Source organism: Miniopterus natalensis, chromosome 4, assembly GCF_054644295.1.
Source record: "Miniopterus natalensis isolate mMinNat1 chromosome 4, mMinNat1.hap1, whole genome shotgun sequence".
NCBI classification, from domain to species: Eukaryota; Metazoa; Chordata; class Mammalia; order Chiroptera; family Miniopteridae; genus Miniopterus; species Miniopterus natalensis.
In genome coordinates, this window is record NC_142084.1 from 26,508,780 (window position 1) to 26,534,874 (window position 26,095).

At 46.6% G+C, this 26,095-nt stretch overlaps 1 protein-coding gene across 1 annotated transcript; it reads right to left on the reverse strand.

Moving 5' to 3' along the window:
* Positions 1 to 131: 131 nt before the first annotated feature.
* Positions 132 to 25,627, reverse strand: PHYKPL (5-phosphohydroxy-L-lysine phospho-lyase). Its single transcript, XM_087816471.1, has 11 exons — positions 25,313 to 25,627; positions 24,115 to 24,274; positions 21,162 to 21,236; positions 20,485 to 20,572; positions 20,292 to 20,408; positions 18,803 to 18,885; positions 18,290 to 18,515; positions 3,957 to 4,111; positions 3,450 to 3,539; positions 1,351 to 1,481; positions 132 to 347 (listed from the first exon to the last, which is right to left on the reverse strand). Exons 1-11 carry the CDS (start codon positions 25,365 to 25,367, stop codon positions 190 to 192), a joined length of 1,338 nt encoding a protein of 445 aa, XP_087672597.1. The 5' UTR covers positions 25,368 to 25,627; the 3' UTR covers positions 132 to 189.
* Between the last annotated feature and the right edge of the window lie 468 nt (positions 25,628 to 26,095).

The window sequence follows — 26,095 nt, forward strand, 5'->3', positions numbered from 1 at the left end:
TTTTCGCCTCACTCCCGAGAAGGAAGTGGCTGCTCTTGTCCTCTTGCCCCAGCCATCAAATGCAAACAGTGTTGGAGATTTTCTGGTGGGGGGTGGGTGGAGAGAGCCCAAGGTAGCCAGAGCCTCCCAATGTTGAAACTAACCTGTTGAAAGTAACCTGTGAAAAGGGGACATCACTTGAAACAAAATTTACATAAACTTGTCTTGCTGAGGAGTACAGGAGCCACTGCTAATTGTTTTCAGGAACCCAGTTGTGGCCCACTCACCTAGTGAAGGACATGACTCAGCAGGGCTGCCACGGGGCCGGGGTCTTAGTGTCTCACAACTTCTCACCTTTCTTTCCATTTCTGAAAAAGACCCCAGAGCCACCCAAATTGGTTAACCTTTCTCTTCTCCTTAAGGCCCCTCCTGCCTTTAGTGTCTTAAGCTTCTTGGAAGGCAATTTGGAGATTGGGCCCACCCTTTACATATGCATGCACCACCAGCCACAGGGTCAGCAACAATTTCCCCAAAGGAAAAAGCCAACCCTCAAGTTGCCCAAGAATTCCAGATTCAACTGGAGGCTCCTCTATATAAGAAACCTAAGCCAGTTGTGTGCCCCACCTCACCCAGTTTACCACCTCCCAATTTTGTACAGTAGGGGTTGGCCCTCAGCTCCAGAGCCCTGGGGGCAGAAGTGAAATAGCCCAGAGGAAGAGGACAGGGAGGGGCTGCTCTGATCTCTACCAAGAGACAGGACTTTGCCAATCTAGGGGACACAGCCCTGCCCCCTGCCCAGAGCTCTTACATGCACAGCCTCAGTGCATTATATGTCTAGATTGGTAATTAAGGATTTCCTTGTTAACAGGTTTATGGGAGAACCCTGGGCTGACCTTGCTGTTCCTAGGTGATTGAGACTGTGGAGAGGAATTTCATTTTGTGTTCAATCTGGGTGTAAATCTCATTTCAGCCACTCAGCTGTTGGTGACCTCTAGCCTCAAGTAAAGCACGTCTGCCATCTATATTTCACAGTTGCTTTTAGGCCACATAATGAGGTGTAGTTCTGATGGCCGGGCTCATAAGCCCAAGTGTGGTTTCCTTTGTCTTGCATCTCACACTGGAGCCTGCTCAGGCAGGATGGGTGGTAGCCTGGCTCTCACCTACACAGTGCTTGGGAAGCCCCACCAGGCACAGACAGAAATGGAAACCTGGGCCAGTATGACCCCTCTCCACTTAAGCTCCTTGCACTGTCCTGAGGACACCCAGCTCAGCTGTTGAACCCACTCCCTGGGCACACTGGATGATCCTGGCTTCTGGATCCAGGTTGGATTCTAGGGACATGGTCAGCTGTCCCTTGGGCTTTACACTTACCAGTTAGGATGGCATCCAGCTTTGCTACCACGTGTTGTGCATTGTCCAAGCTGAAGCACATTGGGGGCTTAAACTTCAGGACATTTCTCCCAGGGCCATCAGTGCTCAGCAAAATGTAGTTCTCCTTCAACCTATAGGACAGAACAGCAAGGCCCTGCTCCCCACCATCCCAGGACCCTTCACACGGCCTTCAAGGCCTTCTTGAGCCTGGCCTTGGCCTGGCTAGGGCTCCAGCCACACTGCTCTTGGAGCCCGCCCTCCACAGGTCAGTTCCCCCCAGGACAGCACTGGCTACGCCTTGCAAAACTTGTGCCCGTGCCTGGCCAGGCGTGGCTCAGCAGTTGAGCATTCACCTAGGATCCAGGAGGTCGCAGTTTGATTCCCAGTCAGGGCACATGCCTGTGTTGTGGGCTCAATCCCCAGTCGGGGGCGTGCAGGAGGCAGCTGATCAATGACAACTCTCATCATTGATGTTTCAACTCTCTTGCCCTCTCCCTTCCTTTCTCTGAAATCAATAGAGATATATTTTTAAAAAACCCACAAACCTCATGCCTGTCCTTTGTGTCCTGGCATTGATGGCCCATGTGGGGTGTCCATCTGAGCCTGCTGCCCCTTGGAGCAGGGGCGTAGTCTCATCTGTCCCTGGAGTCCCAGTCTCCTCTAAGCCAACACTAGCCCTAGGGCTACAATGTATATGTATGTATGCTTTGTATATGTATGGAAAATGTTCAACATTACAGAGTGGTACAATGAACCCCATGTACTCTCACCTAGCTTCAGTAACTTCCCCTGCTCTGTGCACAGGTGATCTTGCAATCCCAGACAGCACTGTCAGTTTTCATTTCCAGTTCTTTTTAGGATAACCTTACCCTACTTAATATCATTGGTACATAATCACTTTTAATATTCCACAGTTAGACTTAACCTAGGAAGGTGCCCTGGCCAGGTAACTTCAGTTGGTTAGAGCATTGCCCCAATACACCAAGGTTGCGGGCTTGATCCCCAGTCAGGGCACATATAAACCAGCTAGTGAATACATAAGTGGAACAACAAATTAGCTTTTCTCTCTCAAAAAGGCCCACAAAAACCTAGGAAGGTATTTTGGCCACTGAGAGAAGGGGTCTGACATGATTGCTTTTATACTCAGACCTCCACTCCCATTCCTTTTTTACTTATTCTGTTATTTAAGTTGTCAGGAGCCACGGTGTCCCTGACTATGGCATTGCTAGAGAGAATAAGGTCTGGACTTCAAATCTAGCTCTGTCACCTACTAGCAGGGTGACTGCAGGTAGAACACCCATCCTTGGTACCAGTTTCTTAACTGTGAGACAGAGGAAAATAGGCTGGGCCTCAGATCTGCCTCTCTCCTTCCCATGGGCCATGCTAGATTCCTGAGTCTGGAGGCTAGGGGGGCGGGGGATGGGGCAGGTGAGTGGGCAGATGTCCCTGACCAGCAGAGGGAAGGCAGAACTGGTCACTTAGGGGAGGAAGGGTCAGTCCCAAAACTGTATGGAGGGAAGTATTTTTACATTAATTCAAACTGTTTACGTGAATTCCAAAAAGAATGATAGACATTTCCCAAGGGTTTTCTGAGGTGGGGAAAAGGAGTGAGGAATAGAGATAAAAGGGAATAACAAGGGGGGAAGGGGGGAAGGGTCCTGAGGCTGGGGTCTTGCCAGGGTTTAAGTGAAAAATGTGAACTGGGTTGGGTGGGGGCTTCTGAGTCCTGAGATGCTATGCTCCATCTAGATACATTCTACCCAGACAAGAAGCAGGAGTCCTGTCCATCTCCCTGGTGTGGCCCTGGAGAAACTGCTTTCCTTGGGCAGCCAGGGTCTGAGAGCCTGGCATCTTGGCAGAGGTGGTTCTCAGGCTGGCAGTGGTCCGTGCCTATCTGAAACCTTTGCTGCTAGGCACTGGGTACAGACCTTAAGTCACTTTATCTGTGGACCTCAGTCAAAGGGATGCACAAATTGGCCACCCCTTCTCCTCTCAGAGACCCAGAGTGCACGGTGGACGGAAGGAGAGGCAAGAGGAAGGCTCCTTCCCCCATCAGAGCCCTAGACACTGCAAAGGCAACTTGTTTGAAGAAAAAGTACCTGGATACCAAGTAGTCAGCTTCTTCGGTGGCTGGCGTCCTTGTGGCCTCATCTTTGATCAAATCCACACCAATGAAGAGCCCGACGCCCCTAGAGCAGAAGACAACATCTCAAGAGTTCAGGCCTGAGGGATCACGGGCCTTGCCCTCTGCCTGGGTCTCAACCAAGCCCCACTGGAAAGTCCACCAGGGCTTGTACCTGTGTCTCCTGGGGAGACAGAGCCACAGGAACGTGGTTGTGGGGGGTGTGTGTGTGTAGGAAGTAACTGCAATTGGGAGGGGCCCTCAGTGGACAGGGGAAAGGGGGGGCGGGTCAGAGCTACTTGATCCTGGCTTTTCCCCTCAGAAGGGCCATCTTGGGCAACAGCCCCTCAGTGCTTCAGTTCTTCCCCTGTGGAGTGGAGAGTAAAACTCCCATCACCCTGGTGGTTAGGAGGTAAAAGATGGAATGTCTCCAGGCCTCTTGCAGGTGCTTGGTGTGGATAATGACTGCTGCTCTCAGCCTCACCTGATGTCCCCGATGATGGGATGTTTGGCTTTCTGTTGCCCGAGGAGCTCCATCAGGAAGCTGCCCACACAGGCTGCGTGAGCCTGCAGCTGCTCCTTCTCTAAGACGTCAAGGACGGCCAGCCCCACTGCACAGGACACTGGGCTGCCTGCAAACTGAGCCAGGGGCAAAGAGCATGTCAGACGACCACCAGAGCAGGCCATGTTCAGAGAAGGTGAGGGCAGCAGAACTGCCCCACACATTCCACGGGTAGTGATAAGAGCACAGGCTCTAATCCCTCAGGATTCAGAGTGCTGGGCAGTAAATGGGGCCCCTGTGGGTTGTACTTGCCTTTCCAAGTGCTAATGTGACTGTAACCCAGGTCAGGTACCCCCAGAGGTGCACTCTGAGAAGATACAGAGTCAGAGAAAACAGCTGTACTATATACATTCCCACAGAGCTGGTTTTGTTCTGGAGGCTTTGGGGCCCTATGCATTGGACCATTCCCATCAACTCCAAGGAGATCAAGAGCAATATGCCAGAGTCACACACAGGAAAAGCCACTCTGTGTGGTTTGAGCTCATGGCTCTGCTGGCTGAACCCAGGACAGATTTTAGGGCACAGGCTACAGCTGGCCTGTGAGCCATGTGTGGCCTGAGGATCCATTTTGTTTGGCTTGTGTGGCATTAAACGTTTTGAGTTAGGTGCTAATGCTTTAACAGACTTTGTACAAAAATAGGAATTTTTGACTTAAACCTGGCCTACCTGGCTACCCTGGCCCTGTGGGTGGTGTGAATGGGGACATGCACCGTAGAGAGCAAGAAGCAAGTGTTTCTCCTGCAGACCATCTTTTTTCTTTTACTTTTGTGTTGTACCCTCTTTTTTCCTCAAACTAGATCTTAAAAAATACTTTTTGAGGTATAGTTTACATCCAATAAACTGAATATATGTATTTATTTTTAAGTATATCTTTATTGATTTCAGAGAGGGGAAGAGAGAGAGATAGAAACATCAATGATGGGAGAGTCATTGATCGGCTGCAGCCCACAACCCGGGCATGTGCCCTGACCGGGAATCGAACCCTGATCACCTGGATCCTAGGTCGATGCTCAACCGCTGAGCCACGCCCGGCTGGGCAAACTGTATATATTTAAAGTGTGTACAGTTGTTCACCACTTAACTTAGGTGATTTGTCATGTGAACATTAAATAGAGTGCACTTACACACACCTATATGATACAGCCTATAGCTTTATAAGGAAAGAAAACTTTCCCTCTACCCTCTGTGTTCCTGATGGAGATAAACCTGTGACAAAAGACATGAACAGGAGAAGAACAAACAAAAGTTTAATATATGTAGGAGAGACCCAGGAAAACTGAGTAACTTGCCAAAATGGTTGACCACCACCACCTTAAATACCATGTCCAGCTGCAGACAAAAGATGCCGGGGTGGGGGAAGCCAGTTAAGGGGGGTTACCAGGAAAAGCACAGTAAACCAGGGTAAGGTTACGCAGATTTAAGTTATTTCCTTCTGCACTGATAAGAGTTTCTAGAGAGATAAGGTCATCCCTTCTTGGTACAGAGAGGGAGACACCCTTAGAAATGGATTTCCCTTATAACTAGCTTACAAAAGGGTCACTTCTACTTGGTTTTCAGAGCTTTTCCCAAATCTGCTGTTTCTTAAAATTAACCAGGCTCAAATAATTCTTATGCCAAAGAAACATATTTTGGGGTGACATTCTTTTCCCCTATATCTCCTAGGCTACAAGGCTTTACAGCATATTACTGTACTGAATACAGTAGGCAATTGTAATACAATTTTAAGTATCTATATAATATGTTTTTTACAATTGCTATGACATCACTAGGCAATAGGAATTTTTCAGCTCCACTATAATCTTATGGGACCATCGTCCTATATGCTGTGGATGAAAAATGGGTTCTGTTGGAAGTAACCTGGTGATCTGATGACAAATTCCTAACTGGGCAGGTCTTGGTGGGTATTCATGCCCTAGGCCTAAAACTTCTTTAGTAAAAGGTTTACCTTTGCTTTAAGTCAGCCCTGTCCATTGTTTCTGTGCATCTAGGTTAACACACCTTTGAAATAAACCACTCTCAAGAAAGCACATAATCTTAACTATCCTGTAATCAAGTCCTCACCTTGCTTTCTCCCACCTTCATGTGATTTTCCTTAGTTCCCTCTCTAATTCAAACGCACAACATCCCGGAGGAAACAAGATGGCGTAGGTAACAGCTGCACCCGCTGCCTCCCGCAACCACATCAAAATTACAACTAAAATACAGAACCACCGTCACTCAGAGCCTCCTGAAATCTGGCTGAACAGAAGCCCTACAACCAGGGAACTGAAGGAGCATCAAGAGCGGTAGGAGGGAGGGAGACGGGGGGGGAGGGGGGGCCCATCGGGACTGAATCGCAGAGACACGGATGTGGGCCCACACTCGGTGCCACGGTTTAAACTCAGGGGGGAATCTTGGCGGTGGGGGTTTCCCGGAGGAGTGAGGGGTCCCAGCCCCACAGCAGACCCCAGCCCAGTGCTCCAGGGCCCGAAAGAGATGTCCCCACAACTCCAGGCTGTGAAACCAGCGGGGACTGTGGCTGAGGGTCTCGGAGGCTGCGGGAGCCCCAGCAGCTCCTCTCAAAGGGCCTGCGCACGGACTCAGACGCGCTCCGTCTGAGCCCAGCGCCGGGCAGCAGCTTGAAAGGTCTTGGGACACTCGGGGAGGAACTAACCTGCCTGAAATCAGGGCGAGAGCTGGAGGGGCAGCTTTCTCCCAGGCAGAAGAGCTGGCGGACGCTACTGCTCCTTTGGCGAGTCCTCCCCACACACAGCCAGCAGGCAGGCGTCATATTTGAATTGCCAGCACCTGGCTTACACCTTTGACCCCGCCCCTCCCCACCTGCAGGCTCATCTAGGCCATTTCCAGTGGCTTTTCTGGGCAAGTGGCCTCTCAAGCCTCATGCTTAGGACTTTCCTAAAATCTCTCAAACAAGCAGCAGCGTCCCCCATATGGCTTGATAAGTGGCTCCAGGCCTGGCACTAGTGGCAGCCTGTATTGGCTCACAGCTTGGCCTCTCCTGGACACCTCCAAGCCCAGCACAAGTAGCAGCCAACTACAGTTTGCTGTGTAGATCATGCTGGGTGGCCCTGGGCAAGTCACTGGCAGAGGCTGACTTTGCACCTCCCTGGAGGCCCCAGAGACAGTGCATCTGGCGGTCAGACTTGACCACACTAGATTACAACCCTACCACATCCACGAGTGACACACTCAAGGGGCGTACTTGGGGACCACCAAAGCTCCACTGAAGTAAATTCTGCTCCATAGGGGTGTCTACAGCACAGCAGCTCTCTGGCTGTAGTTGCAGCTGGTCCTCACAGCTGATTGGCCTGGGGGTCAGTTCCTCCCAGTGACGCCAACAGCAACCAAGGCTCAACTACAGTAGGAGAGTGCACACTGCCCACAAAGGGGAGCACCTAGAAGGCCCAGCTCAGGTGACTGGGGAGGCTGAGCCACTGGACCATGCAGGACACCTACTACACAAAGCCACTCTACAAATTCCAGGAGACAGAGCAGCTCTACCTAATTCATAGAAACAAATACTAGGAACCAGCGAAAATGCGGAGGCAAAGAAACATGTGACAAAGGAAAGAACAGAAGAAATCTTAAGAAAAGGAACGAAATGAAATAAATCCAAGCAAGCTAACAGATACAGAGTTCAGAATAATGGTTATAAGGATGCTCAAGGATATTAGTAAGAGTATGATGAAAATAATTTAGAAAACTGATGCTACATGAACTGAAATGAAGAACAATTTACAGGGAATTAACAGTAGAGAAGAGGATGCTGAGAATCAAATCAGCAATTTGGACCATAAAGAAACAAACAACACCCAAACAGAAGAGCAAAAGGAAAAAAGAATCCAGAAACTTTAAGAGGCCCAACATTCGTATTATTGGGTTGCCAGAAGGAGAGGAAAGAGCAAGAAATTGAAAACCTATTTGAAAACTCCCCCTACCTGGGGATATAGACTTACAAATCCAGGAAGCACGGAGGGTCCCTAACAAGAGGAACCCAAAGAGGCTCACAGCAAGATACATCATAATTAAAATGCCAAAGGTTAAAGACAAAGAGAGAATTTTAAAAGCAGCAAGAGAAAAGCAGTTACCTACAAGGGAGCACCCATACGAATGTCAGCTGGTTTCTCAACAGAAACTTTGCAGGCCAGAAGGGAGTGGCAAGAAATATTCAAAGTGATGAAAAACATGGAACTACAACCAAGATTGCTCTACCCAGCAAAGCTATCATTTAGAACTGAAGGTCAGGTAAAGAGCTTCTCAGACAAGGAAAAGCTAAAGGAGTTCACCACCACCAAAACAGCACTACAGGAAATGTTGAAGGGTCTTCTTTAACAAGAAGCTAATGAACAAAAGAATCTAACGAACTAAATACATCCAGAGACACTGACGCATGTAACAAACGATCATATTTCAGAGGGAAGAGGGGTGGAGGGTGGGAAGAGATTAACCAAAGAAGTTATATGCATATATGCATAACCCATGGACACAGATAATGATGGGGTGAAGGCCTGGGGAAGGGGTAGGAGTGAGGGAGAGGGGGTCAAATGGGGGGGGGAAATGGGACACCTGTAATACTTTCAACAATAAAGATAAATTAAAAAACACACAAAAAACAAATGCACAAAAGCTGCAAGATGCTATTCTTGGAAGCACTTTTCTCATTCTGTTGAGATCTTGCTCCCAGGTGTTGCCTCTGTTTGGCTCAAATAATTTTTTCACCTTTGTTACTTTAATTTTTCAATTACAGTTGACATTAAATATTATTTTGTTAGTTCCAGGTGACATTAAATATTATTTTATATTAGCTTAAGCATAGTGGTTAGACATTTATATAATTTTGGCTCAAAATTTTGTTTTTAGTCTTTACCTGAGGATTTTTTTCCATTGCTTTTCAGAGAGAGTGGGGTTGGGGAGAGAAACATTGATGTGAGAGAGACACGTTAATTGGTTGCCTCCCCCACATACCCCAACTGGGGCCAGAAATTGAACCTGCAACCGAGGTGCATGCCCTTGGCAAGAATCGAACCTAGGACCCTTTTATCTGAGGACTGATACTCCAACCACTGAGCCAAACTGGCTAGGGCTCAAATTTTGTTTTTTAAAACAAGTTTTCATTGATTTCAAAGAGAGGAAGGGAGAGGGAGAGACAGATGGAAACATCAATGAGAGAAAGTCATTGATTGGCTGCCTCCTACATGACCCCTGCTGGGGATTGAGCCTGCAGCCTGGGCATGTGCCTTGGCTGGGAATCAAACCTTGATCCTAGGTCAATGCTAAACCGCTGAGCCATGCTGGCTGGGCTCAAATAATTTTTTATAAAAATTCTATATAGGTTCAGATGTCCTTACATCAACAATGTATCTGTTGTTGACCAAAACATCATTTTGTGGTACATGACTATAATTTAATATGATTTGACAAATGTGTAAAACTGTAGAGTCTCCACCACAATGAGGACACAAAACATTTCCATCACTTTCCAGAGTTCCTTGTGCTCCCCTCCACTACTGGTCCAGGCAACCACTGACTTGATTTCTGTCACTACAGTTTTGCCTTTTCCAGAATGGCATATGAATAGAATCACAGAACATGCATGCCTTTGTGCCTTGCTTCTTCTGTTCAATGTTTTTGAAATTTATCCATATTGTAGTATCAGTAGTTTGTTCATTTTATTGTTGCATAGTATTCCATTGTATGTACATACCATAATTTGTTTATCTAATCTATTGATAAACCCTTGGGTTATTTTGATTTTTGACTATTAAGAATATAAAACTGTTATTAACACTTATAATAAGTCTTTTTGTAAACATATGTTCTCATTTCTCTTGTGTAAATACCTAGGAATGGAACTGCTGGATTATGTGATAAATGTATATTTAATTTTACAAAAAACTGTGAAACTGTTTTTCAAAGTAGTGGTACCATTACTTTGTCAACATTAGTCTATGAAATTCCAGTAGTTCCATGTCCTTAAAAACATTTGGAATTGTCAGTCTTTTTTTTTTTTTAATGCCTTTTTATTGATTTTAGAGGAAGGGAGAGGGGGAGAGAGAGAGAAAAACATTGATGAGAGAGAAATGTTAATCTGCTGCCTACAGGAAGCCCTCCACTGGGGATTAAGCCTGAAATCCAGGTATGTGCCCTAACCGGGAATTGAATCGGCTATCCTCCTGGTGCATGGGAAGATTATCTTGAAAATTTATATGCAGAGTCCCATACTTGAGGTCCCAAAAAGCTACCCAGGTGATTCTGCTGTGAGGCAGCTTTCTGATATGTCCAAAACAAATTATGTGTGGAATGGACACAGGATGCATTGAAACTTATTGTATATTATTAACCATGAACTTGTTAAAAGGTAGAGTATCTTGGTTTAGAATTATGACCTGGCCAAGATGCTCAACTAGCACAACAGATCCCCCAAGATAACCCCAGAGGGACAATAGAAAGAAAATGAACAAAAGCTTTGACACAGTCCTAGAAATCTAGAAAGCCATGCATATGTTAAGGGATATGCTCATTCCCAATGCTAAGTTCATGTTCAGGAAAGACCTGAAAAGCTCTAAACTCTCACCACTGGCTACCTTGAGGCCCGAAGGAGGAGGAAGGAAAGGCTGACAGAGTTGTAAAATGCATGCATGACAAAGAACACAGACTACAGAATTAGTTCAAAAAAGGCACTATACAAAGAACAAAATAAACCATGAGGAGGTAATATAATTTCCAAAGTTGCCACATTATATTATTTAAAATGTTCAGTTTCAACAGAAAACTGAAACATGCAAAGTGTTGATGTAAGAAAATGTCCAAACCTGTAGAGAATTTATAACTTTTTGATTTTAGAGGAAGGCGGGGAGAGAGAAACATTGATTTGCTGTTACACCTATGCACTCACGGCTTGACTCCCACACAGGCCCTGATTGGGGATCGCACCCATAACCCCAGCACATCGGGATGATGCTCTAACCAACTGAACCACCCATCCAGGGCTGTAGAGAATTTTTATGAGTTTATTTGAGCCAAAACTGACAATTGCTAGAAAACAAGATCTCAAATGCTCAAGAGAATAACCATTTTGCAGTTTACGCATTTGAAATTAAGGGAGCCCTGGCAGGTTTGGCTCAGTGGTTAGAGCGTCAGCCTGCGGACTGAAGGGTCGAGGGTTTGATTCCCGGTCAAGGGAATGTACCTGGGTTGCAGGTTCAATCCCTGGCCCTAGTTGGGGCGGGTGTGGGAGGCAACCAATTGATGAGTCTCTCTCACATCGATGTGTCTCTATCTCTCCCTTCTACTCTAAGGATCAATGAAAAAAGTATCCTCAGGTGAGGATGAACAAAAAACATATAACTTTTATTAAAAAAATAAATTAAGGGAATATAAAGATTACATGAAGGTGGGAGAAAGTAAGTGGGGATTGGATTATAGGATAGTTAACAAGATTATATGCTTTTTAAAAAAATCCTCATCCAATCCGTTGCTTTTCAGAGAGAGTGGAATGGAAGGGGGGGAGACAGAGAAGAGGGAGGGCCACTGATGTGAGACACATTGATTGGTTGTCTCTCGAATGCACCCTGACCGGGGGATCCAGCCTGCAACCAAGGTATGTGCCCCTGGCTGGAACTGAACCTGGGACCCTTCAGTTAGAGGACTGATGCTCCAACCACCGAGCCAAACCTACCAGAACAAGATTATGTGCTCTCCGGGATGTGGTCAAGGGGAATTACTTCTGGCATTTCAAAGGTGTCTTAACTTAGATGCACAAGAACAATGGGCAGGGCTTGCTTAAATCTTTGCTAAAGAAGTTATTGGCAAAAAAAGAAAAAAAAGAAAAAAAAAGTTATAGGCCTGGATGTGACTACCCACCAAGAACTGGCCAGTTAGGAAATTATGATTTATTGGAGCACCTTTTTTTTGTCCACAAAAGAAAGAAGAAAGCATGGCCCATATGTGTGGGTGGTGAGGGAAAACAAACAAAATAAACTGTCCCTGAGAAAGCCCAGCTGTTGGCCTTATTAGACAAAGACTTTATTTTATTACAATTTTTAAACATTTTTAGGTAGAGGGGAAGAGAGAAACCTCGATGTGAGATTGGCTACCTCCTGCACCCCTTACTGCTGCTTGAGCCCACAACTTGGGCATGTGCCCTGACTGGGGATCAGGAATGGAACTGGCAACCTTTTGGTGCACAGGAGGACGCCCAGCCAACTGAGCCACACCGGCCAGGGCTAGACAAAGACTTTAAATGAGATGTTGTATGTTAAAAGAACTAAAGGAATCCATATGTAAAGGACTAAAAAACAAAACATGAAAACGAGGTCTCACCAAACACAGAATATCGATAGATAGAAATTATAAAAAAAGACCAAACAGAAATTCTGGAGTTGAAAAGCACAGTAACTGAAATGAAAAATTCACTAGAGAGGCTCAACAGATTGGGACAGGCAGATGAAAGGATCGGTAAACTTGAGATATGTCAATTGAGACTGTCCAGTCTGAAAACCAGAGGGAAAAAAGAATGAAAAAAATGACCAGAGCCTTAGAGGTGAGTGAGACCAATCAAGCATACCAACATATGCCAATGGGAGTCTCAGAAGGAGAGGGGGGAGAGAGAAAGGAGCAGAATGAATATCTGAAGAAATAATGATAAAAAACTTCCCAAATTAGATTAAGAAAACCAAAATCCAACAACCACCTACACATTGAAGGAACTCATAATGAGTTCCATATTTAGCTACAACATAACCAAACTACCAAAAGACAAAGAGGGTGGGTAAAATGGGTGAAAGTGGTCAAAAGGTGGTCCAGTTATAAAATAAATAAGTCAATAAAATAATGTATAGCATGGCAACTATAGTTAATAATACTGAGCTGCATATTTTAAAGTTGCTAAGAGAATAGATCTTAAAAGTTCTTATCACAAGAAAAAAATTGTAACTGGTGGTGAATGTTAATGACTTATTGTGGTGATCAATTCACAATACAGTTAGTTGACCCTTGAACAATGTGAGTTTGAACCACCCGCACAGTTGAAAATCCATGTATAACTTAACTTGGTCTTCCCCATATGTGAATTTCCAACCATGGATCTAAAATACAGTTGATCCTTGTCTGGCCGGTGTGGCTCAGTTGGTTGAATGTCATCCCATGCACCAGGAGGTTGCCAGTTCTATTACCAGTCAGGGCACATGCCCGGGTTGTAGGCTTAATTCCCAGTAGGGGGCATGCAGGAGGCAGCTAATCGATGTTTTTCTCTCATCAATGTTTCTCCCTTCCTCTCTCTGAAATCAATAAAAACATTTTAAAAAACCATATAGTTGATCCTTGAACACAAGTTTGAACTTTGTGGGTCCACTTATGAAATCTATTTGATCCACAGTTCAAACCTGGATTGTTCAAGGGTCAACTGTATAAGCAGTTATTGAATTGCTATGTTGTATATCTAAAACTAACATAATGTTGTATGTCATATCTCAATAGAAAAAAGACAAAGAAAGAATATTGAAATCAAGAGAGAGAGTCATCACATAAAAGAGATTCTTGACAAGAATAACAACCAATTCCTCATGAGAAACCATAAAACCAGAAGGCAGTGGGATAACATATTTAAAGTGATGAAAGAAAAAGATTGTTAAGAATTGTATATAAAGTAAAAATATCCTTCATGTAGAAAGAAAATAAAAAACAAAACAAAAAGTATCTTTCAAAAATGAAGGAGATGCCTGGCCAGGTGTGGCTCAGCAGTTTCACATCGACCTAGGATCCAGGAGATTGCGGTTTGATTCCCAGTCAGGCACATGCCTAGGCTGCAGGCTTGATCCCCAGTTGGGGGTGTGCAGGAGGCAGCCGATCAATGACTCTCTCATCTTTGATGTTTCTCTCTCTCTCTCCCTCTCCCCCTTCCTCTCTCTGAAATCAATAAAGATATATTAAAAAAAAAAAAAGGAGAGCCCTGACCAGGTGGCTTGGTTGGAGCCTTGTCCTGTACACCAAAAAAGGTTGTGGGTTTGATTCCTGGTCAGGACATATACCTAGATTGCAGGTTTGATCCCATCAGAGCACATGGGGGAGGCAACCGATCTATGTTTCTCTCTCACAATGATGTTTCTCTATCTCTTTCCCCCTTCCTCTCTTTCTAAAATCAATACACATATCCTTGGGTGAGGATTAAAAAAATGAAATAAAGAGCACTGGTAAATACATTAGTAGGTTGAAAGCAAAGGGGTGGAGAAGGTATATCATGCAAACTAACCAAGAGAGCTGGTGTGGCTGTACTGATATCAGGCATAAAAACATGAAGATTAAAATTGTTACTAGCTGGAAATACCAAGGGGGGACACTTTGTAAAGTATATGATTGCCTAACCACTATGCTGTACACTTAAAACTAATACAAAATAATATTGAATGTATATAGTAAATAATCAGTGTACCTAAATAAAAAAACTGTTACTAGCAATGTAAACATTTTACAATGATAAAAGAATCAATCTAACAAAAGGACATAACCATTACAAACACATACGCATTTAACAATTGAGCCCCAAAATACATAAAGCAAAAACTGATAGAACAGAAAGGAGAAATATATAGTTCAACAATAATTCATCATTTTCAGTAACAGAAAAATTGGAAGATCAGTAAAGAAACAGAAGACTTGAACAACACTATAAATCAACTAGACCTGCCCAGCCAGAGTAGCTCAGAGTTTGAACATTGACCTTTGATCCAGGAAATTGAGGTTTCATTCCCCGTCAGAGCACATGCCTGGATTTTGGGCTCGATCCCCAGCAGGGGACGTTCAGGAGGCAGCCAATCAATGATCCTCTCTCATCACTAACGTTTCTATTTCCCTCTCCCTTCCTCTCTCTGAAATCAATAAAAATGTATTTTAAAAAATCAACTACACCTAACATACAGAACACTCGACTAAAAAACCCCCCAAAACAAAAACCCAGAATATAAAGACTTCCCAAGTGCACATGGAACATTCTCCAGGATAGACTATATATTAGTCCATAATATATTTTAAAAGCTTAAAATCATACAAAGTATCTTTTTTCACCACAGTGGAACGAAACTAGAAATAACAGGACATTGGAAAACTAAAAAACGTGGAAATTACATAGCATTAAAAAAAAAATCTTTATTGATTTCAGAGAGAGGGAGGGAGAGGGAGAGATAGAAACATCAATTGGCTGCCTCCTGCCCACCCCCTACTGGGGACTGAACCTGTAACCTGGGCATGTGCCCTGACTGGGAATCAAATCAGTGACCTCTTGGGGCACTGGATGATGCTCAACCAACTGAGCCACACTGGGCAATATATATTAAAATTAGTGGAATACAAAGTAAAAGTTATGCTCTGAGGGAAATTTACAGGCTTAAATATTTATATTATTAATAGAGACAACAGTTAAATATTCATCTTAACACACACACACACACACACACACACACACACACACACACACACACACACAAACAGAACAAACCCCAAAGAAAGCAGAAGGAGAAAACAAGAGGACTCAAAGAAACAATATCGTAAAAGAAAAGGAAACATAATGAAAATATTAAAAAGATATTAGGAAGTATTAACAGTAACCATAGATCAACAATTTTGAACACTCAGATGAAAAATTCTTAGGAAAACATAATTCACCACAATTAGCCCAAGAAGAAATAAAAAGCTTCAAGAGTCCTATGTAACTAAAGTCCTACGTATAAATATGTGTCTGTGTATGTATACATGCATACACAAATGCACACACAAAACCCCCACAAATAAATAAAAAACACACTAGTAATTCAATCCAAACACGCAAAAGAAAAACAGGCATTTTCACAGAAGATGAAACACATGGCCAATAAACATATGAAGAGGTGTTTCACATAATTTGAAATCAGGGAACGGCATATCAAAACCACTCTGATTTGAGGGGAAACAACTTTTTTTTTTTTTTTTTAATATATATATATCTTTATTGATTTTAGAGAGAGGAAAAGAGAAGGAGAGAGAGAGAAACATCAATGATGAGAGAGAGTCATTGATCGGCTGCCTAGCCTGCACCCCAGGCATGTGCCCTGACCGGGAATCGAACCCCGATCGTCTGGATCCTAGGTCGATGCTCAACTGCTGAGCCACGCCCGGCCGGGCGGGATACAACTTTATACCCCATTTGATTGGCACAAGTTAAGAAGTGTTGAAGAGCCCGGCCGGGCATGGCTCAGCGGTTGAGCATCGACATAGGATCCAGGCGATCGGGGTTCGGTTCCCGGTCAGGGCACATGCTCGGGTTGCGGGCTGCAGCCGATCAATGACTCTCTCATCATTGATATTTCTCTCTCTCTCTCTCCACCTCCTTTCCTCTCTGAAATCAATAAAGATATATTTAAAAAAAAAAAAAAAAGTGAAGAGAATGTTGACCTACAGAATCTCTTATACCTGCTGATGAGGTGTTAACTTATGACCTACTTTGGAAAACAGATGTCTCAAAATTTAGGTGAACAATGACCCAGAAATTCCACTCTTAGGTTATTCCTAAAAAAACCTCTTGCACACATACAACAGAGATTTATAAAAATGGTTCAGAGCAGCACTGTTCATAATAGCAAAAGCCATGGGAACAACTGCAAAGCACATCAACAGGAATGTACAAATAAATCGTGGTAGTTTATAAAATGGGATATTATAAGGCAGTCAAAACAAATGAACTTCAGTGACAAGCAATGGGGGTGACTCAGTAATATGTTAGGTGAAAAAACCCAAATCCCTAAAGACTACATACACACAGTATGAAACACTCCTTATAAAGTTAAAAAACGAGAGTGACTAATGAACATAGGATTCAGAGTGATGGCTGCCTAGGCTGGGGGAGGCAGGGACTGGGAGCAACCATATGGATAAATAGATGCAGGTTATTGTCAAGGTCCTAACTTTTATTTGGGATGATGGCTTCTCAGGTGCTTGTATCAGTAATAAGAGTAACTGATGGACTAAAAGAGGGCTATGCAGGAACAGATGATGAGTGAACCATGAACCATGAACTGACTACATAATCTATGTGAGCTCTAAGAAAGACAGAGAAACAAAAACCAGGCCCAGGCCCAGGCCCAGCTCTGATGGGCTTTCACCTAACACAACACACTCCTTCCTCCTCACAGGGCCAATTCCTCCTCATCCTCCCACATCCAGAAGCCTCCCCTGCTCCTGTTCTTCTTCTCGGTCCTCCCACCCTATGTTCCCTGTGCTCCCCTGGCACTGTGAACACACTACTTCTGTTAAGTCTTTTCTAGTGCCACTGTGGTCAGGTGTCTATGAGCCCGTCTCCCCTCCGAATGGAGAACTTGTTCAGGGCAGAGGCTCTGTCTATGTATCAGCTGGGCACAGAGTGAGTTTGTTGAAAGCACCAGCCTTCCCCATTAATGACCTCTGCCAAACCGTCACATGTTTCAGGTCCCAATTCAAACTGACTTTTTTTGGGAGGTGACAGTGAGTTCTTTCCCTCAACTCTCTGCCCCTCCTTATTCTTCCCTGTGACCCATGTCCAGATTTGTGCTCCTCCTCTTGCCTGGACCAGTCACCTACCTTGTCTTTCTCCACACTGATCACCAGAGAGCCTTCTAAAGTGTATTTCAAATCTTACCTCTCACTGCTTAAAACCCTTCCATGGTTCCTCACTGCCCTGAGGATCAATCCAGACTCCTGGCTCTTTTACCATGAGGCCATCTGGTGACCACTATGCTCCTCACCCACCACACAAATGCACTCTTGGTGCCATTGAACATGCTGTGGCTTCTCCTTCAACCCAAGGATCCACTTCACTTAGGGAAAGCCCTCGATCCTGCACTGCAAGGTTAGGGAGCCATGCCCTCCTCTAAGCTCCAACTACAACATGAACGCTAATCCTAGACTATCCATCACCCAGACAGCTCCTCATGTATTTTAATCAGCTTGTAGCACAGGGTCTTGCACAGAGTAGGCAGCTTCTGCTGGAAGGGAGAGAGGGAATCTGGTTTTCTTCCTATATATTTTATAAGGCATGATCTCTTGCCACAGCTTTTGGGTTGATGCTAATTTTAAAGAGATTTAGTGTTCTTTTTCTCTGACCTGCTGTAACTGTCTCCCTGCCCCCACCCACCCTGACAGCATTTTAGACATCTTTATGGCAGCACAATGCCAGGTCTATGGACTTTGCTCAGATTGTCTGGAGCCTACCAGAACCCTCAGTGCTCCCTGGCCCTGGAGCCTTCACTCACCGTATTGAAGTACTCGACACCGGTGGCTTCAAATGCCTTCACCACAGCTTGGGTTGTGGCCACGCAGGCTACAGGGTGGCCATTGCCAATGGACTTGCCCATGGTGACAATGTCAGGGACAAAGTCTTCCCCCTGCAGCTGGAAGGCCCAGAAGTGCTTGCCTACTCGGCCAAAGCCCACTTGAATCTCGTCTGCGACAAAGACCCCTCCAGCCCTGTGGATGTGCCTGTGGCAGAGGACAGACGGCTGACGGGTGTGGGGGTGTGGAGGGGGTGGGTGGGGAGAGGACTGTGATGAGAGGGATCAGAGCAGGAGCTGGGAGGTCTTGGGACACTGAATTCTAGCTCTGGCAATGGTAAGACTGGGGCCTTAGGCAGATGGCTGGCTTTCTAGGGGCCACTATTTTTTCAGGGGCTTTGAAAATCTGGCAAACAGGTGAGGCTGAGGTTGGAATTTAGAACAAAGGTTGGGAAACCCCTGGCCTCCCTGGGGCAGCCCTTCCCACCAACTCACTCTGCCACTTTTGGGAAGTAGCCAGCAGGGGGAATGATCTGCCCTCCCACACTGGGCAGGGACTCAGCGAAGAATGCGGCAATCTGTGGACAAGAGGAGACATCAGGAACTCTGATGTGGAAGTGCTGAGTGGCAAGCTAAGAGAGTCCTGCTAATGCTGGCTCAGGGCTGGCTCCAAGCAGGATGAGTTACCATAATTGTTGCACCCCCAATTTGGGCTCTACATCACACTTGAGTGTCTGTGTCTTTCTTCTTTCAGGCCTCAAACCAACTCTTACAACCTGGATGTCTTCAGACTCCTGCACTTAGCAAGCTTCAGAAAAAATCCACTGATTTATCCCCTATAAGCCTGTTCCTCCTCCCCTGCCCCCATCTGGTGACTCTTGGGGCACTTATCTCCCAACCCTCCTGCCTGGAACAGAAATCCAGCCCCCCTCCATCCATCAACACAGCCTGACTCCCTCTGTATCATCTCTGCACCCACTCCTTCCCGTCCACCTGGACACTTCTGCCTCCCATAGATCTGCCAGTTTCTGCTTTGGCCTTCTGCCAGTGCCTTTAAACTGCATGCCTCTTCCAGGCCATCCTCCACTGGCCACCAAGGTGATGCCACAGCCCAGACACTGAGCTCGTTGGTGTTTAAAACCCTTCAATTACCCCTTTTGCTTACAGCAATGACTTCCAAACTGTGTTTTGCCTTGGAGCTGCTTTGGAAGTTATTGCCAGGATGAAAGCCAATGGGGTAGAAAAACCAGTCCTCCACCCCTGTTGCCACCAGAGCAACTTCTTTTCTGGATTTATGTAAGTGGGTGTAGAGCATCTGAAACACAAAGGCCAGGCTTCCCAGATCTGGCTCTGCCAACCTTTCTGGCCTTGTAGCCTGCTTGTCTTTGCCATATATTGTGTGTTTGTTTGTTACTCCTTCAGTGAGGCCTCCCAGAGAGCCCTCATACCTCCCCTCTGTCACCGTGGCTGCTGCTCTTCCAGGGTACAACACATCTGTCCTGTCTTTGCTCTCTCCATCTCCACTATACTGACCTGGGTTGGGCCCCCCCATTGCTTACTTGCCCTCAGGCTGGCCCCATTCAAGTGCACCTCTGAGCTTATTCCCCTTCTTCTTAAACCCTTTGAAGGTTTGCCATGGCCTCCACCCCTGCACCTGCACACCTCTGGCACAGGGTCTGCCTGCCTCTCCAGGCTCACTTCTACCTGCTCAGCCTGGTCTCATACTCACATGGTATCTAACCTCTGCGCAAGATGCTTTTCCTCCTCTATTCCCAACCCCACCTCGAATGGCTAACTCCAACTCATCTTCTATTACCAAAATTAGGCAGCACCTCCTCCAAGGACCCTCCTTCACGACCAAGGCCAGTCTAGTCTCGGCCCTGGAACTCCTGTAACAAGTACATCTACTGTATCTAGCACCAGCTGGTAACTGCAGAAGTGACGTTCACTGTGGGTTGGAATGGACCCTTGCGGATGCAGTTACCTGCCTGCCCTGCTCCTGTGCACTGCTGACCACACGTTTCACCTCACTGGCATAGGCTTCAGCGGGATCGGGATGGTTCTCCCGGTAGAGGCCCCGGTATATGTCTGGGAGAGGTGCCTGTGGGGAGTGACAGTGCCATGTCATCCAGGCTGGGGGCAGCCACCAACCTGTTGCCCCCTTGGGCCGTGCATACCACATGGACCCACTCCTTCTGGCCATCCAGGTTCCGGAACTTGTAGGGGCTGATGTCAATCAGGGAGCTCAGGTGACCGTGATAAGCGCTGGGGAGGAGAAGGGAGGGAGGGCTCAGACCCAGGTAGCACGTGTCTCTGGCCTGGCCTTGACAAGTGTGTACCCTCCTCAGGAGACACACCTTTCTGACAAGATCAACCTTTCTGACATAGTCCCCAAGTTCTAGGGCTGGGGATGAGCATGGGTCGTGGAGTCTACAAAACTTCCTGCAAGGCTGCTTACTAGGTGTGTAACGGGGGCTAATCAGTTAGGCTCTCCTGGGTCAGTTCTCTCCTCTGTAAAGTGGTGGGTTTCTCCTCAGGGTTATAATGAACCTCAAATGTGTTAAGGCTCTACCTGGGCCTTGTGTAGCACATAATCAATACATGGGAGTTAGTGTCAGAACAGTTTTAATACCTCAAATGTGGTACCAACTCTTAACCCCTCACTAAGCTTTCTCAGCTCCCTAGAAGCTACCCTCCTCGAAGAGAGACCTGGGGAAAAGAACCCCATGGTGTGTGTTGGGGGAGGGTGTCTCTGTAGCCATGGCCCCTCATCCTTCCTGCCAAGAAACCCAAAGTTAGAGCCTCATTGATCCCCATTAAGTGGGGGACCCAGGCTTCTGGGAATGGCACTTACTGGTCTAATACCACCACATCCCAGTGTCCTGTGTACTGGCGGGCTAGCCTCAGGGCTAGGTCATTGGCCTCCGACCTACAAAAGAAAAGGTGGGCACTGCTCAGACAGTGGTCCAAGGGCTTTCCCTCCTGGAGATCTGCTTTTCAGAGAGAAACCCTAAGGGAAGGTGGTGCCCTGCTAGCAGCAAGATTCTTGGGACACCATTCATCAGTCATTAGGTAAAAATTCATCAGATGACTTCTATGTGCTAGGAGCTGGGGGGAAAACAGTAAGACAGACAGACGACCCTCCTGGAACTTACATTCTAGTATGTGTCATGAAAGCCAAAATACCACCAAAGAATGGCCATTTTGGTAAGTGCCCCAAGAGAACCAGATGGAGCCCTTTAGATAAGGAGGTGTTAATGGGCTGAATTGTGAGTCCCCAAAAATTCATATGTTGAAGTCCTAACCCCCAGCACCTCAGAATGTGGCTGTATTTGGAGACAGGGCCTTTAAAGAGTTGATGAAGTTAAAATGAGGCCATTAGGGTGGGCCCTCATCCAACCTGAGTGATATCCTTATGAGTAAATTTGGACACAGAGATAACAGGGGCTCAAGTACACAGAGGAAAGACAGCAAGGTGGCTATCTGCAAAACAAGGAGAGGGGCTTTAAAGAAACCAAACTTGCCGACACCTTGATCTTGGATCTGGCCTCTAGAGCTGTGAGAAAATAGATGGCTGCTGTTTAAGCCCCCCAGTCTATGGCAGCCTGAACTGACTAAGGGGGTCAGGGAAGGACTCTATGAGGAGGTAACACCTTCACTGAATCCTCAGGGGGAAGTTTCTGGGCACAGCAAGCAGCACTAAAAAGTTTAAATCAGAGAAGAGACATGACTCAGCTTCCATTTGAGAAGGAAGCCCCTGACTATGTGTGTATAGTGGAGTAGAAGGGAATTAAAGTGGAGGTAAATCCCCTGAGCTTGTCAGGTTTTGTATGTGGTGCCTTGTCCATCTACAGTAGTCATAAATTAAAAAGAACACTATTTCAATAAAAAAAAGAAATGAACGTGCAAGTGAGAGCAGATGGTGGCCATGAAGATAGACAGACGTGGATGGAGACATCCTGGAGATAAGTGAGGCAGGCCTGATGCAGGGCTGGGGGGAGGGTTTCTGCCTTCAGTAGAGATGCAGATGGCACTGCCATTTACTAGGCGAGACAGGGTGTGGTAATGAGGGGGATGTCCTCTTGGGAAGGTCTGGGGTAAGTGACTAGGAAAGTAAGGGAGAGCTGTGGCTATGGACCCATACCAGGTGTTGGCAGACAATCAACTCCTTATTGTCTTTTTGACACGGGAAGTTGGAGGTGTTCAAGAAGTCAAGTGGGTGGTTAGAACCATGAGGCTGGAACACATGGGAAACATCTGGGCTTGAGACACAAGTCTGGGAATCACTAGCACGTGGGTGATATGTAATCCCATGGGAACGGATGAGAGCATAAAGGGAGAGGGCTCGGAGAAGACCTGCCCTGAGGAACAGAGGAGGAATCAGAAAAGGAGACAGGAGGAGTGGCCAGAAGCTAGGGAAAATCAGGAGTGCACAGTGTCCTGGAAGCAAAGCCAGAAGTGTTTCTAGAGAGAGTGGTAACTCTGTCAATATTGCTGACAGAGTAAGACAAGGGCAGCAAAGAGACCACTGGATTTGGAAACATGGAAGTCACTGGAATCCACAGAGCAAATCTGGTGAAGCAAGCCAGCAAATGTCCCTTCTGCCTCTGCCAAGGAAGCTCCCACTCCTGGAGCAAGCTCCTTGTTCTTCCCAGAGGGGTTCCAGTTCTGGCTTCCATTCCCTATGTGGATGGCCCTGGGTGAGCTAGTTTCAACTGCTGTTTCCTTATCTGTAAAATGAAGATGTAAATTCCATTTCCTAGAAATTACTGGAGGGGACTGATAAATGTACTATGTAAATGGCAATGATAATCATAATAATAGTCACTATAATCTAAATGCCTCAACCTATGATTTGTTGGAATGTTCTTTCCCAGGATTCTGGGCTGGTTCTGTGTACATATCATCACCTACCACTTCTATCTCCACTGCCATTTCTAGTGTGAGTTGCCATTACCTGTCACCTGGCTGCCAAAATGGCACCTAATGGTGTCCATTCTTGCTCTCCCCCAGCCCTGATGACATCACTTGCTTGATTAAAACCCTCTGATGACTTCCCAATGCTCTTAGGATAAAAAAGGATTCTTTATTTGGCTCATAAGGCCCAGGATGATGGGCCCTGTCTTCCTCCAGTGTCTGCTCACACCTTCTCCCCTCCCTCACTGACTGCCTTATAGTTCCTCAAGTGTGCTGAGGTGCCATGACTCTTCCTGCTCCAGGGCCTTTGCACAGGCTGTTCTGTGTCAAGACCAACCTTAATAAGAACACCTACAACAGAGCAGGAGCACCCTTCCTCCTCATCTACTTATCTACTACTCAGCTCTTATGTTAACATCATTTCTTCAGAGAAGCCTTCCCTGGTCCTCTCAGAGTAGGCCAGTCTGCTTCTATGCCTCATTATAGCCTGTATTTTTCCTCCAGGCGATGATCCCTCTTTGTAATTTTGTATTTCTTTGAAGAATTACTTGATGTTTTTGTTTCCTACCGAGTGAGCAGGGATTTTGGCTGTAGCCCCCAGCATTGTGCCTGTGTATTCCTAAGGAAGAAATAAAGGAACACATTACCTCAATAAATCCCAAGGAGGGTCCTGGAAGGAAGGTAATGGCACTTCTAACTAAGAGACCAGGAAACTGAGTCAACAGAATTAGCACAGGGTCTACACCTGGGAAGCCCAGCACTCGTACAGTGAGGGCTACCTCTTCTCCAGTCCACACTCGGTCTGCTACACTATGCTGCACACACATTATGCTGCACACTGGTGAGCAACAATCTTTGTCTTGCTTGGGGGATAGCTGCAGTACACTTACCCAGAATTCAGGAAATAAAACACACACAGCTTCTCTGGCAGGGTCTCTGACAGCCTTTGTGCGAAATCCACGATGTTGTCATGCAGGTATCGGCTGTTGGTGTTGAGTACTTGGTTCTGTTCATGTGCTGCTTGGACCACGAGAGGGTGGCAGTGCCCAACTGGAAGAGGGCCACCTCCATCAAACAGCTGACTCTGCTCCACCTAGCCTACTGCCCCTCCCCCATCTCCAATCTGTAAACCCAGACAGGGGAGACACAGTTATGGAGGGGAGAGGTGGAGAGGAAAGAGGGGAGCCTGAAGGCAGAGGCAGGAGACAGATGCCAGTTCTGGAAAGGGAAACTTAGAAAGTTCTGAGTCCCTGAGATTCTGGCAGACAGAAAAGTTCTCTGGCAGAAACCCTATTTAGAAACCCATGTCTTTGGTAGGGGGTAGTCTCATATATGGAGGGGGATGGGGAGTGTCTGTCAATGGGTTTGACCTCACCAGTCAGTGGGGGTGGGAGATAATAACTGCCAAAGGCCAAAGATGATGCTAACAACGAACATATGCTGGGAGCTCACCAGGTGCCAAGCACACTCAAAGCAAATTACAACAATTAACATACTTAATCCTCCAAAACACTCTGAGGTGGATACCTGGTATTCTGTCTATTTTGAAGATCAGCAAACTGAGGAACAAAGAATTAAGTAACTTGCCTTACAAAGTCAATTAAGTGAAGGACAGGGGTATAAACCCAGGTGTCCTGGGACTAGAGCCCCTGCTTTCCCCCTGGTACCTTATTAACTTCCAAGGTGCCTGCTGAGTCACAGACTCTTTCCTCTCAACGACTCTGGAGGCCTGATCTGGATAACTGATTCCTACTTCAGGTTTTTTGGCCAGGACCTGAGATGGTCACTGGGGCTGAAGCCTTGCCATGACTTCCAGCACTTGGACAGGGAAGACCATTGCTGGTCATGGCTGGGCTGACTGCGGCTCTCTGAGCTCGCCACCAGTCCCAAATGGAACTGGACTCCCAGACATGGGTCTCTGACTACTGCCTGGTTTAGAAGAGCCCCTGCTCGAAAACTTCTACAGCTACACCAGAAAGACTGGGCCTCCTCTGCTCAGCTCAACCCAAGTTCTCCACATCTCTCTGCACCTCAGGATCACCCTTGGACCTCCTCTCCTGCCCAGCCAGCCTGAGGGATGGTACTGACCGTGAGCCACATTGTTGATGCAATCGATGTATTCTGCCCCTTGTTCATCATACATGTACTGCCCTTGGCCCCGGACAATCTTAATAGGATCCTCAGGAAAAAAGAGTCTGCAGGAAGAGCTGTGGGGACAGGCAAAAAAAAGTGGACTGCCCTGTCTGAAGACCTGAAGGGAGAAGTCCACCCATCACAGGCCTCCCCCACTCCTTCCAGTTTCTGGAAAGAACAAAAGCTTGAAGGGAACCGTGTTGCTTCCCTGCCTCCAGCTCCCTCACTCCATAGGTGCCGACTGGAAAGGAGGAAAAGAAGGGGGTTAGCAGTTGCTAAGACTTCAATTGTTTCTTAAGTCATCTGAAGGTTACGAGGCCTCATTCATTTCGGCCTGTGGCCTGTGTCCACATCCTGGGAAAAGCTGGCCGCCGCAGGCCCGCGGGCTCCCTAAGGCGGTGTTTCTTTGCTGGGATGGGTGTGAGGGAGGGCACTCCCATTAGGCGGCTGGCTCGCGGCCCTGAGTGGTTCTTGTCAGCCAAGTTACCCCGCTGCCCTGCCGGCTGCCAACTCTAAGCTCCCGCCATAGGCGGCCTCGCACCCAGGTGCCAAGACTCAGGCGCACAGGTCGGCGGCAGACGTTCGGGAAAGCTGCCGGCGACACGACCCCCCACCCTCCGTCTGAACTTCAGTCGCTTAATGGGTCCCTCTCTGGCCAGAGCCGCCCCCGGGAGACGTCCTCCCAGGTGCCAGGCAAACCGGCCTTCTCCGGGGCTAAAGGCTGCCAAGAGCTCGGCA

Excerpts from the sequence above, each read along its gene's own strand:
- PHYKPL (XM_087816471.1), bottom strand. The coding sequence starts at position 25,367 with ATGTATGATGAACAAGGGGCAGAATACATCGATTGCATCAACAATGTG. Across the intron at positions 20,409-20,484 it reads AGAAGGAGTGGGTCCATGTG|GCACCTCTCCCAGACATATA; the intron begins GTATGCACGGCC and ends CACTCCCCACAG. Across the intron at positions 1,482-3,449 it reads GCTGACTACTTGGTATCCAG|GTTGAAGGAGAACTACATTT; the intron begins GTACTTTTTCTT and ends TCTGTCCTATAG.